Raw genomic sequence first — 17,433 nt, 5'->3', positions numbered from 1 at the left:
CATTCAGGAAATACTTTCCATGGTTTGAAGCCAACGTGCTGAGCAGCTGGCAGGGAGTCACATGTGGAGGCGTTTCAGCAGACGCAGACATGCATCATGGATCGGAAAAATCTGATACGTATATTATGCTGGTATCAGAGCCCGATACTGGAACGGCCCCATCCCTAATTAATAGCCACTTTTACCGATTACATGATACGACATGCCTTACTACTCTGCTGCTATCTAGCAGCTGAAAATGGTAGCGTTCATTATTTTCAGTCTGAATGAGTGAAATCAGTCATATCTCAGCCAAAAATTGGTTTAAATATAGGAAAAAATCCATAAATACATCGCTTCAGCGTACAAGTTGTAGGGCGTGTAAATTATGCCAAAAAACGGACTTATAGGGTGAAAAATACGATGCACGTTTTCATTTTAAACTTTTTTCTTTTTAAATAACTTATTATTCTAAATGTACTTGTAGTTATAAATAAACTGAGACATTCCTGCAAATTCATTCATTACATTTTAGTAACGGAGTTTTAATTCTCATTTTGATCGGTTTATTTTTTGTCATAATTTGGATTTATAAGTTGCCCAAACTCAAAAGGTCTCGTTTGTTTCACTTTCAGAGGAGCTAAACAGAAATGAGGTCCAGACACCGCAAAGACTCGAGACTTTTTTTGAGACTTTTTTTGTTTTGTTTTGTTATGCATTCAAATTAGCAGCGTGAGAACGAAACCAGAAAACTGAGTGTCCTCGTGAACGTTTTGAGATATTCTGGAAGCCGGTCAGGTTTCAGCTACTATAAATGTTTTTTAAACAGACCTTAAACACATTTCTTTCACCTAAACTATCTTTTGTTAAAATCTGAAACTCCTGCCCTGGTCAGCAGGTATTGATAAAACACTCAGAGTAGCAATGGTACAAAAACAACGTTTGCAAATGAGGTTCAACACATGCAGCTAAAAACAACAAGGACAAGTCAAGTCATATTTATTTATAGAGCACAATTTAAAACAGATAGACTGTTATCAAAGTGCTTAACACTAATGGTAACACTAAGAAATAAAAAGCAGTAAGAATATACCTTAAAAAATTAAAACAACAGCATTAAAACGAAGACATGGAACAAGATATACTAAATCAACTCACACAGTATGAAACGCCAGAGAGAACAGACATGTTTTTAGCAGGGATTTGAACATAGGAAGGGAGGTGGCACGCCTAATGTTGGGGGGTAGGTTGTTCCACAGTTTGGGACCCATGACTGAAAACGCCCGATCTCCTCGGAGCTTCAGTCGTGTTTTTGGAACAACCAAAAGCAGCTGATCGGATGATCTCAGAGCCCGAGAGGGAACATATGGTTCCAGTAGCTCAGAGAGGTAGATAGGTGCGAGGCCATTTAGGCACTTAAAGGTCAGGAGGAGAATTTTGAAATCAATCCTAGTTCTCACAGGAAGCCAGTGTAGGGAGGACAGAACTGGTGTGATGTGCTCAGACAAGAATACAAATCGTGTTCAAATTAGTTGAGATATAAGGAAGTTGAACAAATTTTAGTGGAATAAGATGATGTGAATTTCTCCTAATGATCGGATCATTCCAACTCCAGGGCTTCAAAAAACAAAAAGTTAAAGTTGCTCAGATCATAGAACAGTTTATAATAAATTCCCATTTACCTTTTAATTGATCCCATAAGTCATTTGTGACTTGATCACTAGAATCTAAAACAATCAAAATGTATTTATTTTCTAACTCGAAGATAAAAGGAGCAGAGATTTAGTTTTTGTGTGTTTAAAACGAGTTGTTCTCTTTGTTCCTGCAGCCTCTAAGAGCGTGCGCAGCCCTCGCCCCCCGTACGTGTTCTTGCGAGTCGGGGAGGTGGTGTTTGAGAGGAAGGGTCACATGATCGGGGTGGTGGTGAGCTGGGACGCCGAGCTGCGGGCTCCTCCTGAATGGGTCGACCGAATGTTCTCCAACTCTGAGGTTAGCACTTTTGATTCTTCCACCTCTGGCATGGCCCGGCCCATGGTTCTGGAACAGTCTAACTCCCGGTGTTGCTGAAACTCAACACGCAGGACACCAAGGCAGAGAAGACGCCACATTACAAGGTGCTGTTCAGCGGACCTGGACCGTCCTCTCTCCTGGTTGCATACTTGCCTCAAACGCAGCTTGAGCGCATCACTGGGACCAAGGTAAGCCCCAGAGACACCACACTTTCTCCTCACGTTCTCTGCACATCCTGGACTCACTGGGTCGGTTGTTTCCAGCCGGACATTCCCACCCTGGAGAACTACTTCACTCATTTTGACGGGACCCGGTTCGTCATGAAGCCGTGGCTCAGGGAGCTCTTCCCAGAGGACGAGAAGGAGGAGGCTTGACTGCTCAGGCTGAGACACCTGGACGACCTCCCCTGCTTGGTGTCCGTCAGCCTGGACTCTGCAGCACCGCTGCTTCCCTCGAACAATCATTAAGTCCAAAGTGCCCATGTTGGTCCTTGTTGGTCCATGTTGGTCCTTGTTGGTCCATGTTGGTCCTTGTTTGTCCATGTTGGTCCTTGTTGGTCCATGTTGGTCCTTGTTGGTCCTTGTTGGTCCTTGTTTGTCCTTGTTGGTCCTTGCTTTAAAATGTCCCTTGGATCTGGAGCCCACTTGAAAATGTGCACATATACAGTATTTAATTTGAATTTGTTTAGATAATGTAAAATTTTAAAGATCTAAAATGCTTGAAGTAACATTTTTTAAACTGCCCTGGCTTTAAAGTGATAACTGGAATAAAAAGGTTTACAGAATTCAAGCTGTTCATGGCGTCTTCAGAGTTTTCTGCTTTTGTCTGTGAAGCTGAAGGAGACGGAGACGTGGGAAGAGACGGTGATTTTAGGTATGTGGGGAAAGTGAGGAGCTGACCTCTGCTCCCTGCCTCCATCCTCCTCATCATCATCATCATTCCTCCACTCCTTGGTTCCCTCCTCTCTGACCAGCAGGGGAGATCCCAGGCGTTCCCCCAGGAGCTGACTGATTCTGGTGGCCTTCTGTTGAGCATTCTCGACTGCTGATACACACGCTCTCTGCCTGCAACACAAACACACGAATCACAAAAGATTCCTCTGTTCGGACCTTTCTAACAAGCGTTAAAATACCTCGTTTGATCCAAACATCCGGGGCTGTGGTGGAAGCGAGGTGCCCCCACGCAGACGCTCTTATCCAGCTTTTCAAGCAGGACGCCACAAATCTGTTCCATCTTCTGAAAATCTGAGAAAGTCACCACAACCTGTGGGGACATCTGGCAACACTGTCACGTCCAACTTACCATATATGTGGCGTTTATTACTCAGTGTTTCTCCTACCATTATACAAGTGGGGTGCCCCACCCTGTCAACAGAACTGAGCACCCCACCTACCAAATCAAACTTGAACCTGCGGCGCGAAATACAGGCTCTCTAGCTAAAAAGCTAAAAGGTGCCTCTTCCTTCATGCTGAATGGCCCCCGCCCCCACTCAAAAACTCTTGGTACAAGCTGCGCTCGGACATGTCTCCGTCCCTCCCCATCAACAAAAATCACGGATGAGATGAGCACCCCGCCATGGCAAGTTAACTAGGGGAAACACTGTTACTGATGACCCGTGTATTTACCTCTGCATCCATGATGTACACGTCAGCGTCTCGACGTAGAAACCTCCTCACTGATGAGTCTGCATCCTTCACACCATGTTGTCTGAGAAGAATCAAAAACTATTTACAGTGAGGAAAATAAGTTGGTCCACCTCCACTCCACTGATTATTTTAAATTAGAAGCACCTGTTTGAGGTCGGTAGCTGCATAAAGACACATGTCCACCCCCACAATCAGTAAGACTCCAACTACTAACATGGCTAAGACCAAAGAGCTGTCCAAAGCAAGGCATGATGTTATATTAGAAATTTTACAAACACTGTATAGAATTAAAGGTTCAGGAGTTTTCGTAAGATTAATTTGGGTCCCGGCTCATATAGGGGTTTTAGGTAATGAACTTGCAGATAAATTTGCTAAAGAAGCCACTAAAAACATAGACATTTCCTTATCAGTCTCGTACAGCAAATCAGAAATAAAATCTATTGTAAAGGAAGAAATGAATAAGAAATGGCAGGAGGAATGGAACAAGGAGCAGAAAGGGAGACATTTTTATTCTATTGAAAAAAGTGTGGGTAGGATGAGGGAAACATCAAGGAGGAGGAGGGAAGAAGATATTTTATCAAGACTTAGATTTGGTCATACATATTTAAATTCTAATCTAAAAAGAGTATGAAAACATCCTACAGGAGTTTGTGAATGTGACCAATCACAAGAGATGGTAGAACATGTACTCATAGATTGTATAAAATATAGAGAGAGTTATTCTTCAAAATCGATTTCATGAGCAAAAAGTACAATTTAATTTAGTTGAGTTGCTTCGCTTAAATTCAAATCACATTTTAAATAGGGCCTTTTTTCACTTTCTTATAAAATCAGAACTTTTCAGGAGAATATAAGTTAGGGTTTAATTTTGGTTCACACTCCAATTCAGAAGGTGACGATAATGCACACTAACAAGCCGTTTGCCAACCGCCAAGAAAATCAAAGAAGAAGAAGAGCTGTCCAAAGACACCAGAGACAAAATCGTAGACCTCCACAAGGCTGGAAAGAGCTACGAGGCAATTGCCAAACAGCTCGGTGAAAAAAGATCAACTGTTGGAGCAATTATTAGAAAATGGAAGAAGCTAAACATGACTGTCAATCTCCCTTGGACTGGGGCTTCATGCAAGACGTCACCTTGTGGCGTATCAATGATCCTAAGGGTGCATTCACACTAGCCCTGTTTAGTCTGCTTTAATCGAACTCTAGCTCATTTTCCTAGAAAATCCGGTTCGTTTAGGGAGGTGTGAACGCGCCATCGAACTCTGTCACGGAACAAAAAGGCGAACTCTGGCCCGGGCTAAAACCTAGGTCTCGGTCCGGTAGAAGAGAACTCCAACGCGGTTCGAGTACAGTGTGAATGTAAACAAACACGCATTTCTCTGACCTTATATGGAGCCGTCAGCTGCCTTGTGTGAAAAACAATATTCTCCATGGTCTTCTGTCTCATCTTCTGCTCATGCTAAGTCCATTTTTGAAAAATGACAAAATATAACTCCTAAAACTGCTAAAACTTGATGCCACTTCGTTTTTATTTTTATTTACAGAAGAAGAAGAAGAGTGTCTTCAGAGGTTTTTGTGTCGTTTCTTTCAGTAGTTCTTGGTGCAGCGCCCCCACAGGTGAGCGGGGGAATAGGTTGGTTCAACAGGTTGACTCGACTGCACAGTGCAGTGTGAATGCAAACGCACCAGCTCAAATGTAAACAAAAGCTCATGAATATTGGCCCCGAACCGAACCGAGTCTACCGGACTATCAGGTGTGAAAACGACCTAAGAAAGGTGAGGAATCAGCCCAGAACTACACGGGAGGAGCTGGTCAATGACCTGAAGAGAGCTGGCACCACTGTTTCCATGGTTACTGTGGGTAACACACGTAGTTTAAAATCATGCATGGCACGGAAGGTTCTCCTGCTTAAATCAGCACACGTCCAGGCCCGTCTGAAGTTTGACCATGACCATTTGGATGATCCAGAGGAGTCATGGGAGAAAGTTCTGTGGTCACATGAGACCAAAATAGAACTTTCTGGTCTTAATTCCACTCGCCGTGTTTGGAGGACGATGAATGATGAGTACCATCCCAAAAACACCATCCCTACTGTGAAGCATGGGGGTGGAAGCGTCATGCTTTGGGGTGTTTTTCTGCACATAGGACAGGACGACTGCACTGTATTATGGAGAGGATGACGGGGGCCATGTATTGTGAGATTCTGGGGAACAACCTCCTTCCCTCAGTGAGAGCATTGAAGATGGGTCATGGCTGGATCTTCCAACATGACAATGACCCGAAGCACACAGCCAGGATAACCAAGGAGTGGCTCCGTAAGAAGCACATCAAGGTTCTGGAGTGGCCTAGCCAGTCTCCAGACCTAAACCCTATAGAAAATCTTTGGAGGGAGCTCAAACTCCGTGTTTCTCAGAGACAGCCCAGAAACCTGGCTGATCTAGAGAAGATCTGTGTGGAGGAATGGAACAAAATCTCTGCTGCAGTGAGTGCACACCTGGTGAAACACTACAGGAAACATTTGACCTCTGGAACTGCAAACAAAGATACTGTACCAAATATTAACATTGACTTTCACAGGTGTTCAAATACTTATTTACAGCAGTAACACACAAATAAATTATAAAAAAATCATACATTGTGATTTCCAATTTTTTTGTTTTTAGATTATGTCTCTCACAGTGGACATGCACCTAAGACGAAAACTTCAGACCCCTCCATGATTTCTAAGTGGGAGAACTTGCAAAGTCGCAGGTTGTTCAAATACTTATTTTCCTCACTGTATATGTTGTGCAGACAAAAACTTAATTCATCTGTAACAAGATTAGTAAGTGTTGTGTTGTCATTGCATGTTCCCATGCAATGATGAAATTAGTTCTCTGCATTTAACCAGGCTTGAAATATTTCACTCTGAGCAATGAATGAGTTTCACTTTCTGAAATGAACAAAAAAAAAAAACTTTTGCATGATATTCTATTTTTTTAGATGCAACTGTTTGTTGTGAATAAAGCTTATTTTATAAGTAGTTTACTCATAAATTTAAAAAAAGGACCTTTGTTCTGTAGTTACAGTCCAGTTCTACACAGAAATCTAGCTGTTTTTTTCCCAATGTTCTGGATGACTGAAAATTCGCACCAGCACATCAGTGACCTGATTATTGGCTGTGTTCTGCCACCAACCAGAAACCAATCTGTAGGCTTGGAGACCTTTGCATCCTTTGAGGTCTTCGCTCGTGAATTCAAGATTCAAAGTGACTTTATTGTCATTCATATCACATATAGTACATGAGGTGGAACATAATTGTGTACACAAGGTCCCAGTATGCTCTTGGTGGACTTCACATCTGCCTTCATGTTTCCCCAGACCCTAATGGACAAACTATTCACACTAGGACTAAGCCCCTCCATTTGCAACTGGGTCCTGGACTTTTTAACCAACAGACCACAGTCAGTGAGGACCCACAACTTCTCTTCCCCCACTATAACTCTCAACACTGGCTCCCCTCAGGGATGTGTGTTGAGCCCTCTCATGTTCACTCTGCTCACGTATGATTGAGCAGCTACCCATCCAGGCTGTCACATTGTAAAGTTTGCAGATGATACAGCGGTGGTGGGATGCATCACAAACAATGATGAGTCCAGCTACAGAAGGTGGAACACCTGGAGAGCTGGTGCAAAGAGAATAACCTTCACATCAATGTGAAGAAGATGAAGGAGATGATTGTGGACTTCAGAAGGAACAAACACACCTACACCCCCCTGAACATAAGCAGATCTGTGGTGGAAGTGGTCTCCAGCTACAAGTACTTGGGTGTGCACCTGAATGACAACCTCAGCTGGAGCAACCACACCACCAGCCTGATCAAGAAAGCTCACCAGAGACTCTACTTCCTCAGACGGCTGAGACGAGCTGGTCTGGGAAGCTCAGTCCTCACCTCCTCCTACAGGTGTGCAGTGGAGAGCATCCTGTGCTCCAGCATCAACGTGTGGCATGGAGGCTGCACAGAAGTCTGTTGGAGTCAGTCTCCCCACCATCACAGACATACCATACCAATTTATTTATAGAGCACTTAAAACAGCAACAAGGCCAACCAAAGTGTTGTACAAAAGAAAACAAACATGCACAGCGGACAGGAAAACATCAAGTAAAAATACAGATACAAATAGCAGCAGACGCTAACTAAAATGGCCAACAGTGTCGAGTACAGACCGGACCAAACAAATCCCACCATGCTAAAGGCAAGAGAATAGAAATGGGTCTTCAAGCGAGACTTAAAGACTGAGAGTGTGGGAGCCTGCCGGACACTCAGTGGCAACTCATTCCACAGTCGTGGACCTGCAACAGAGAAAGCCCTGTCACCTCTGAGCTTACGACGGGTTTCTGGGACTGAGAGAAGCATCAGGTCTGCTGACCTCAGAGAGCGCGGTGGGACATATGGCTGCAGAAGATCAGTGAGATAGGATGGGGCGGAACTGTTCAGTGATTTAAAAACATACATGAGAATTTTGAATTGGATCCGAAGGTGAATGGGTAGCCAGTGCAAGGAGGCCAAAACTGGCGTGATGTGCTCTCTATAGATGCAGGAAGAGGGCCACCTGCATCATGAAGGACCTCACTCACCCAGCACACAGTTTTTGCCCCACTCCTCTCAGGAAGGAGGTTGAGGAGTATTAAGTGTAGAACCACTAGACTGAGGAACAGCTTTTACCCTGCAGCTGTTACTCATGAATCCCTAACCAGAATTATAACAGTATGGAAAGAAGAAAAAAAAGTGACTTATCTGCGATGCTGATTATCTCATGCTCCTTGATTCATTCATACCCCTCTGCCCACCACAGACTCATGTTCAGGCTGCTGTTGATATACACCATATTGTTTTACATTATTAGTGTAGCATATATCTTAGATATTTTATCGTTATTGTTTGTTTAGTGTATATCTTAGATCCTTATATTATTTTTCTTTTTATACTTGATATTTTTTCTATTTTGGGGTGTAACTGGGACCGAGTGCATAATTTCATTCCACCTCATGTACTACGTGATGCGAATGACAGATACTTGAACATGAGTGGGATCCTTCATGATGCAGGTGGCCCTCTTCCTGCATCTGGAGGTGTAGATGTCTGTGATGGTGGGGAGACTGACTCCGACAGATTTCTGTGCAGCCTTCACCACTCTCTGCAAAGCTTTTCTTTCTGCTGCTGTGCAGCCTCCATGCCACACGTTGATGCTGGAGCACAGGATGCTCTCCACTGCACACCTGGAGAAGGAGGTGAGGACTGAGCTTCCCAGACCAGCTCGTCTCAGCCGCCTGAGGAAGTAGAGTCTCTGAATGTCCTCATGTTGAATACCTGATCATTTAGTATACTGATAGGAAATGGACAGCAATTGATTTTGGATCACCAATCCTCACACCTTCATAGGGTCAGAGTCGTTCATTAAGTGCTTGTCAGCTGTACCGCCATATATTTTAACTTTGTGTTGCAACTTTTTTCTTACTTTATAGCCATCAAACAGTAAATTTAGTAAATTTGTCATCTTTGACCCAAGTCATCATTACACTTTCAGTGCACTTTGTCTTCCGTCATGACAGTTATTCAATCGAAGGACCTAAAAGCTGCCCACAGATGTGCCTGCGTGTTTATCAACTTGTAAGCTCAGGTCTGGTTGGTGAGATTTAATAAAATAAAATAAAAAATAATAATATTAATAATAATAAGGGACAGAAAAGTTGCAGTTGACTCATTCACACCATTGTTATTTGAAGTGGCAAACACTGGGAGTTAAATCATGACTAAATTTCGTGAACTGGCCTTTTTTTACCTGAGAGCCTGTAGAATGTAATCGAGGCGTCGTGTGACGCTGTCAGTCGCCTCGTTCACGGACTCCTTGGTGCTGCTCACACTGACCCGCACCGACGCTCGGTCGGCCGGGCACGAAACCTCCGCCACCCCGGTGACCTGGACCTCCCTCAGCTGGCCACCGAGGACTGCTCTGTTACCCGCCCTCAGGTCCGGCCCCTGCTGCTGGTCCGCACCGGCGAATTCAGCCGGAGGTAAAGCGGTGAAAATCGGAGCGTTCATAACAGACGGAGGTTTGGATGAACTTCCCGCTGCAACAGTGATAGCCGAAATGCTTTTTGGGAATTGAAGGCTAACTCCACCAATGAACTACAAAGGTGTAAAAACTGCTGTTTTTAAAGGTTTACATATTTTGTATGATACCAATTATACATTAAGTAAGATATTTGTATACATGAATATGTTTTTTTTATTTATTAAAAGTTTAGACAATCTAAAAAGAATAAATGAAAAGTTTGTATAAAACTTACACATGACTGCAACTATATCACATCTGGTATAAATTCAGACCAAAAACATGCATGTTTTAAAACTTATTTACAGGTGCTCATTGCAGATTATAAAATCAAACATGAAAAGTTTTTTTTCTTTGTTCAACCTTTATTTATGCAGGTTAAATTAATTGAGCCTCAAGGACTCATTTACAAGAGAGACCTGATTTTAACAAAGGATGATGACAGCAGTAGATAACTCCATAGACAGTCAAGTCAACTTAATTTATAAAGCACATTTAAAACAGCAACTGTTGCCAAAGTGCTTCATAACAACATACATTAGAGTAAATTAATGAAAAAATAATGATAGTACTGGAAATTAAAAGCATTAAAGAAAAAAAGAAGAAGAACATAATAATCAACTCACACTGTGAAATGTCAGAGAAAACATGTGTTTTTAGCAGAGATTTAAAAACAGGAAGAGAAGTAACCTGCCTAATTTTGTGGGGGGCATGATTGTTCCAAATTTTGGGGCCCATGACTGAAAAAGCCCAATCAGTCACCTTTTCATCAACCTTTATTTATACAGGTTAATCCCAATTTACAAAAGAGACCTGATTTTAACAGTGATGACAACAAAAACAACAATAGACAATCATAAAGGATGCACACACATTGAGACTAACAAGTGAAAATAAAATGGTATTAAAAATGTAACAAAAAAACAGCTAGGCTGTAAGGCAGTGTAGAAAATAAAAACAAGAACATGTAACCTTGTTTTTGGAACAATTTAATTCAGTTTATTTATATAGCGACAAGTCACAACAGAAGCAGCTGATCGGCTGATCTCAGGGCGGAGAGAGAATATAGTTCCAATAGCTCAGAGAGATAAGGGGGTGCAAGGCCTTTTATGCACCTAAAGGTTAGCAGGAGTCTAAAAAAGTTAAATCTGGTCCTCTGGACATTCAAAAAAACCCAAAACAAAGCAAAACAACAAAAAATGTAGAAACGTTTCGTCTCTCGTCCGAGAGACTTCCTCAGTCTGAGGAGCTGTATTCAGCTCAGTCTCTTAAATAGCACCTTCTCAGAGTGGATCAACCAGTTTTGCTGCTGACAACCAAAACCAGCTGATCACATGCTCAAGAAGGACCATCAGCCTAACAATGGATCATTAGCACACTGATGGCTGTTTACTGTTCACAGAGGGCTGAGTGATACTAGCAATCACAGCATTGTAAGAGGGGGACAGTTGAACCCGGAGGCCTCCACCCCTGTTTAATGATGGACGGTTTCTTTTCACAAAGATGGCCTTCTTTACTCCTCTCTCAAACCATCGTTCCTCTCTATCCAGGATGTGCACATCTTCATCCCTGAAAGAGTGACCGCTGGCCTGGAGATGAGTGTAGACTGCAGAGTCCTGACCTGATGATGTTGATCTTCTGTGCTGGGCCATCCTTTTGGCCAGTGGCTGTTTTGTTTCCCCGATGTAAGACTGATCACAGCCCTCCTGACACTGAACAGCATACACAACATTACTCTGTTTGTGCCGGGACTGGATCTTTGGGATGAACCAGTCTTTGCCGTAATGTATTTTGGGTTTAAAAGCCACTGGGACGTTATGTTTAGAAAATAAACGTCTCAGTTTCTCTGATACTCCCTCAACATATGGAATGATCACTGGTCTGGGTCTGGGTTCCTCCTTTTCACCTGTTGGCTGACTGGAGTCCTGTTTGGGTTTCTTCTCTGCTTTCAGGCAGGCCCAGTTAGGATATCCACATTGCTCTAGAGCCTGTTTTGTGTAGGATTTCTCCTTCTGCCTGGCTCCTGAGCTAGTGGGGATGCTGTCTGCTCTGTGGTACAGAGTCCTGATGACTCCTAACTTGTGCTCCAAAGGGTGATGGGAGTCAAACTGCAAATACTGGTCTGTGTGGGTGGGTTTGCGGTACACCTCAGTTTGCAAATGTCCTCCATCAGAGACTGAGACCTCACAGTCCAAGAAAGCCAACTTGCCATTTTTTACATCTTCTCGTGTGAACTTGATGTATTTATCCACAGAGTTGATGTGGTCAGTAAAATGTTGGACTTCCTGAGATTTAATTTTAACCCAGGTGTCGTCAACATACCTGAACCAATGACTTGGTGGTGTCCCTGAAAAGGACGTCAAGGCTCTCTTTTCTACCTCCTCCATGTACAGGTTGGCAACAATAGGAGAAACTGGAGACCCCATAGCACACCCATGTTTCTGCCTATAATATTGCTCCCCATATGTGAAGTAGGTTGACTGCAGGCAGTTTCAAGAGTTGACACAGTTGTTCTGTGGAAAGTGTGGTCCTGCTGCTCAGAGTGGTGTCTGATTTTAATCTAAAACTGACCACCTCTACTGCATCCTCAACAGGAATGCACGTAAAGAGTGATGTGACATCAAAAGAGACCATTGTTTCATCAGTCTCCATGATGACATCCCTCACCTTGTCCACAAAGTCCATGGTGTTCTGTATGTGGTGTTCTGAGCTGCCAACTAAAGGGATGAGTACAGATGCCAGATATTTGGAAACATTGTAAATGACAGAGTTAATCATACTAACAATTGGTCTTAAAGGTACACCTTGTTTGTGGATTTTAGGTAAACCATACAGACTAGGTGTGGCCTCCCCTGGGTACAGTCTGTGGTACAGAAAACGGTCAATAGCCTTGTCCTGCTCCAAAATTTTCAGGCAATCTATCAATTTCTTCTTGTAACCACTTCCTGGATCTCTTTTCAGAGGTTCATAAGTGTTTAAGTCACTAAGGAGTGTCATAACTTTCTCATGATAGTCTTTCTGGTTCAAAATCACTGTGCACCTTCCTTTGTCTGCTGGGAGAATGATGATGTTTTTGTCCTTGCTAAGAGTGGTGAGTGCGTCCCTCTCCTCTCTACTGATGTTGGAAGGTGGTGGTTTGGCATTGCTGAGGCAGGATGAAACTTTGATTCTGAGCTGTTCTGCTTCACCCTCTTTCATTTTGTTGTTGCGGATGGCTGACTCAGTAGCTGTGATCATCTCCACCAGAGGAATTCTACTTGGTGCTTTCTTGGACTGTGAGGTCTCAGTCTCTGATAGAGGACATTTGCAAACTGAGGTGTACCGCAAACTCACCCACACAGACCAGTATTTGCAGTTTGACTCCCATCACCCTTTGGAGCACAAGTTAGGAGTCATCAGGACTCTGTATCACAGAGCAGACAGCATCCCCACTAGCTCGGGAGCCAGGCAGAAGGAGAAATCCCACACAAGACAGGCTCTAGAGCAATGTGGATATCCTAACTGGGCCTTCCTAAAAGCAGAGAAGAAACCCAAACAGGACTCCAGTCAGCCAACAGGTGAAAAGGAGGAACCCAGAACCAGACCAGTGGTCATTCCATATGTTGAGGGAGTATCAGAGAAACTGAGACGTTTATTTTCTAAACATAACGTCCCAGTGGCTTTTAAACCCCAAAATACATTACGGCAAAGACTGGTTCATCCCAAAGATCCAGTTCCCCGGCACAAACAGAGTAATGTTGTGTATGCTGTTCAGTGTCAGGAGGGTGATCAGTCTTACATCGGGGAAACAAAACAGCCACTGGCCAAAAGGATGGACCAGCACAGAAGATCAAAATCATCAGGCCAGGACTCTGCGGTCTACACTCAGCTCCAGGCCAGCGGTCACTCTTTCAGGGATGAAGATGTTCACATCCTGGACAGAGAGGAACGATGGTTTGAGAGAGGAGTAAAGGAGGCCATCTTTGTGAAAAGAAACCGTCCATCATTAAACAGGAGTGGAGGCCTCCGGGTTCACCTGTCCCCCTCTTACAATGCTGTGATTGCTAGTATCACTCAGCCCTCTGTGAATAATAAACAGCCATCAGTGTGCTAATGATCCATTGTTAGGCTGATGGTCCTTCTTGACCATGTGATCAGCTGGTTTTGGTTGTCAGCAGCAAAACTGGTTGATCCACTCTGAGAAGGTGCTATTTAAGAGACTGAGCTGAATACAGCACCTCAGACTGAAGAAGTCTCTCGGACGAGAGACGAAACGTTTCTACATTTTTTGTCGTTGTGCTTTGTTTTGGGTTTTTTTGAATGTCCAGAGGACCAGATTTAACTTTTTTAGATTTTTCTACCTGGATTATTGAGCATGCATCAGGATGTTAGCAGGAGTATTTGAAAATCAATTCTTATTTGTATAAGGAGCCAATGAAGGGAGGGCAAAACTGGTGTAATATGCTCAAACCTACGAGTTCCAGTTAAAAGCCGAGCAGCAGCATTTTGGATGAGATGGAGACGTGCAAGGCCTGGCTGGCCCCAGTGTGTCACGGTAGTCTGGTGGGGTAGGAATAAAGGCATGGAGTTTTTCAAGGTCAGATGGACAACACTGACTTAAGTTTAGCTATCTGTCTTAACAGGAAGAAGCTTTTCTGCAGAACAGAGTTGATTTGTTTATTAAACTTAAACTCAGAGTCTAAAACCATCCTGAGATTTAATAAATTAAGGTACGTTTATTTATTTCATGGGACATTTCATTAATAAATTGTATATTTAATAATTTAGTTGTATATTTCATGATTTAATGATGTGCTGAATAATTAAATGATACACTTAATTACTGTGTATTTATTTATATATTTAATTTGGTCACATTCCGCTGCGTGCACAAGAAAATTCCAGTCGCATTTTCCCCGAGGAACCTGAACGCAGCACACGGAACCTGAACGCAGCACTCGGAGCAGTGATGGTTGGAAGGACGTTCACAACAAAAATGGACATCGATCGAAAATAACCCGGTAAGATTGTCAGTTCATGTGTTCACCCGCAGAAACATGACTAAACCAAATATATCGAAGGTGTAAAAGACATAAAATCGTACTTTCGTGAACGCAGTGTTCATTTTAGAGCTACGACGGCTGCTGGTTTGGTTGCTATGTTAGCCTCGGTAGCTTGGAGACGGATGCTAGCTAAGGAAGCTAACATTAACGGTTAAATCTGCGAGGAAAGCACACAAAGCACCGTGTTGCGTTTAAGTGTCTGTCATGGACGGTAAATAAAATGAAAGCATTTCATGAGCCAAACGCTGTGGCTTCACGCCCCCTCTGCTCGGAACCTCGGCTCATTTTGTTGTTATTTTTAAACACGGACATTGTTCCTGTGCAAAGCTGCAGTCACGGTTTTATAATGGAGATTAAAACAAATGTAGCGTCGTATGTATGTCCGGCTGTGATTAAATAAATCGTGCACATTGTTGGTTTTGTTGGACACGACTGCAGTTTTCTGAACAGCCTCGTGGCGGCGCTGTTTTGTGTTGACTTTGAAATGGGAAGCTGTTTTTGTTCTTTTATTGACTTAACCTTATTAGATTGATCTACCTGGATTATTGAGCATGCGTGATTATATCTTTTCTTGTTTTTTTTTAATCAGTGAAGAATTAGAACTGAATCACAATGTAAAACTTGCCCCACGTTAAACACCTTTTTATAATTTGTATAAAACATGCAGTAAAAAGGGTAAATTTTCTTGGTATGTTCACACAACTATTAAGAGGTTTATGTTTAAATTAGTTTCCTGTGATAAAGTAAATGAAAGATCATGAAACTAGGTTAAAGAAAAAGAAAGTTAGTTTTAAAATGTCAAATTCTGAGATTGAACAAAAAATATGAAACCAGCTTTATTTCAACTTTTGTTTCAGATATTGCCATGAAATGTTCAGGAAACATTCTTTAATGAATGTTGAAAATGCTCCAGCTTTTTTAATGGTTAGAAAAATATAAATTGGTCACTGTTTAAACATTGGCTAGTAATTAGGTTTGTAATTGGGTTTGTTACTGCAGAAAATAATAATATCATGTCAACACTGTGCTTTACAAAAAACAAGTGCTGATTAATAAAATCAAATAGTTTTTTTTAGTCTATATGTGGTTAAAACAAAGTAAAAGTCTATACAAGATTCATACTCATTATTCCAACCTGCTGTCCAATAACTATATTTTATTTATTATTATTATTATTATTATTTTTTAGGGGCTGGCCCTTCTAGGCAGCAAATCACAAATCCACGAGTTGGAACCAAGATGGCAGACAAGTCAGCTCTGATAGTTCGGACGTAATGTTGTTAAATGTCAGTCATAATTGTAGTTTATGTTTAAAAACCAGTGTACAAATAGGCGTCTGCGTTTTTCTATTTTCATGTACATGAATATTAAATACTGTGGTTCAGTTGTCATATTATTTTAGATAACTAAAAGATTGAGAGGTTGGTCTTTTGTAGATGAACAGATGCTCAGATATATTCATCAATTAACGCGGATTCCTCATTTTTCTGAACTGAATAAAACGTGCATTGAATTTAATGAAATGCAAACGTGAGACGTCATTTATCTTTGACCCATCAAAATGAATGCGGTCATTTATTTACAGAATCAAAGTTTAACATCAAACATTTACATTAATTTGGCAAATTATGAAAATAACAACATAAGCAATCAATCAGGAAAAATCATACGGCCATGATTTTTCCGTTGCTTCACCACAGACATTTATGAAAACTGTACAACTATGATCTTTTACCCACACGGATGTGGATGAGCACTTTACACAGACATTTCTAAATATCTGGAAGAATTTCTACTTGAGAGAAGAGTTTAAAGATGGGAAAGAAGTTTAAAGAAGAGTAAAAGATGGGGTTTGAGGGAGTGTGAACAGAACGGCACTCTCTGGGCTTTCTTCAGCTTCTCCTTACGGTACACTTAGGTGGTGAAATCGACTCTTTTACCTGGAGATGTCTCAGGCGAGATTCCGTTTAACGCACCCTTCAGCGTCTCCGTAGGATGCTGTTACTCGTCCGGAGTAGCAGCTTTTTGTCCCTCACAGCTCACCTCAGTGGAAAATGTTATAATCCCATGGAACTCGGAAGAGCTCTGTTGTCATGTCAGGATCTTCCCGGCTCCCAGAACCCTCACAGAACTCTCACAGAACCCTCACAGAACCCTCACAGAACCCTCACAGAACCCGTTAGACCAGGAAGTACCGACATTTTAAAGAGCCCTTTTCCCGGTTCATACGGGAGTCTCCCATTGGCCAGAACCGACCAGACGGGGTGTGTTTTGTGACGTAAAAGGTTAGAATGCAGCAAGAATTGTTATGGGACAGATCAGAAATGTTCTCACAGACAGAGAGAGTTTTGTTTTGGCGAGTTTAGAAACAGGTGCCAAAACCTCTATATTTACGTCTGAGAGGATTCTAAAAACATGACAGTTCGTTCCAACAACTTGTTTTGCGTTTGACTCCAACCTTGGACCAACTTACACTTGCTCATTCAAAGACAGAAAATCAGAAAATGCATAATTACTTTGTAACAGCTTTAACATGAGTTCTAACTTTGCATGAGAATTAAAAATCATTACACAGTTAATAAAATCGATTAGTTCACTGCAACATCTAAAATGGTTTGAACTAAGACACTTTGATTATCAACATCTGTAAAATAGTAATG

The 17,433-nt window shown here is 42.2% G+C and overlaps 3 protein-coding genes across 3 annotated transcripts in view; 2 read left to right on the top strand and 1 right to left on the bottom strand.

The window, feature by feature from the left end:
• si:dkey-261l7.2 overlaps positions 1-2,465 on the top strand; it is an 8,246-nt gene extending 5,781 nt beyond the window's left edge. Inside the window, exons 5-7 of the mRNA XM_037685316.1 lie at positions 1,808-1,968; positions 2,061-2,177; positions 2,253-2,465. Coding sequence (XP_037541244.1) covers positions 1,808-1,968; positions 2,061-2,177; positions 2,253-2,363 — 389 coding nt within the window. The 3' untranslated portion in view covers positions 2,364-2,465. The remainder of the gene's footprint in view (positions 1-1,807; positions 1,969-2,060; positions 2,178-2,252) is intronic.
• A 329-nt stretch (positions 2,466-2,794) lies between these two features.
• irak1bp1 (interleukin-1 receptor-associated kinase 1 binding protein 1) lies at positions 2,795-9,718 on the bottom strand. The gene is made up of 4 exons (XM_037685099.1): positions 9,459-9,718; positions 3,615-3,696; positions 3,122-3,252; positions 2,795-3,053 (listed from the first exon to the last, which is right to left on the bottom strand). Exons 1-4 carry the CDS (start codon positions 9,716-9,718, stop codon positions 2,795-2,797), a joined length of 732 nt encoding a protein of 243 aa, XP_037541027.1.
• Positions 9,719-14,652: 4,934 nt separating this feature from the next.
• The window catches only part of agbl5 (AGBL carboxypeptidase 5), a 30,986-nt gene continuing 28,205 nt past the window's right edge, over positions 14,653-17,433 (top strand). Inside the window, exon 1 of the mRNA XM_037685098.1 lies at positions 14,653-14,731. The gene's annotated coding sequence lies outside the window, so the exon portion shown is untranslated. The remainder of the gene's footprint in view (positions 14,732-17,433) is intronic.

This window comes from Nematolebias whitei, chromosome 12 (genome assembly GCF_014905685.2).
Source record: "Nematolebias whitei isolate Nwh7 chromosome 12, NemWhi1, whole genome shotgun sequence".
NCBI classification, from domain to species: domain Eukaryota; kingdom Metazoa; phylum Chordata; class Actinopteri; order Cyprinodontiformes; family Rivulidae; genus Nematolebias; species Nematolebias whitei.
Note: the sequence above shows the minus strand (reverse complement) of the source record. Positions and strands in the feature narration are given on the sequence as shown.

Excerpts from the sequence above, each read along its gene's own strand:
- irak1bp1 (XM_037685099.1), bottom strand. The coding sequence starts at position 9,718 with ATGAACGCTCCGATTTTCACCGCTTTACCTCCGGCTGAATTCGCCGGT. Across the intron at positions 3,253-3,614 it reads TGTACATCATGGATGCAGAG|GTTGTGGTGACTTTCTCAGA; the intron begins GTAAATACACGG and ends ATGTCCCCACAG. Across the intron at positions 3,054-3,121 it reads GGATGTTTGGATCAAACGAG|GCAGAGAGCGTGTGTATCAG; the intron begins GTATTTTAACGC and ends TTTGTGTTGCAG.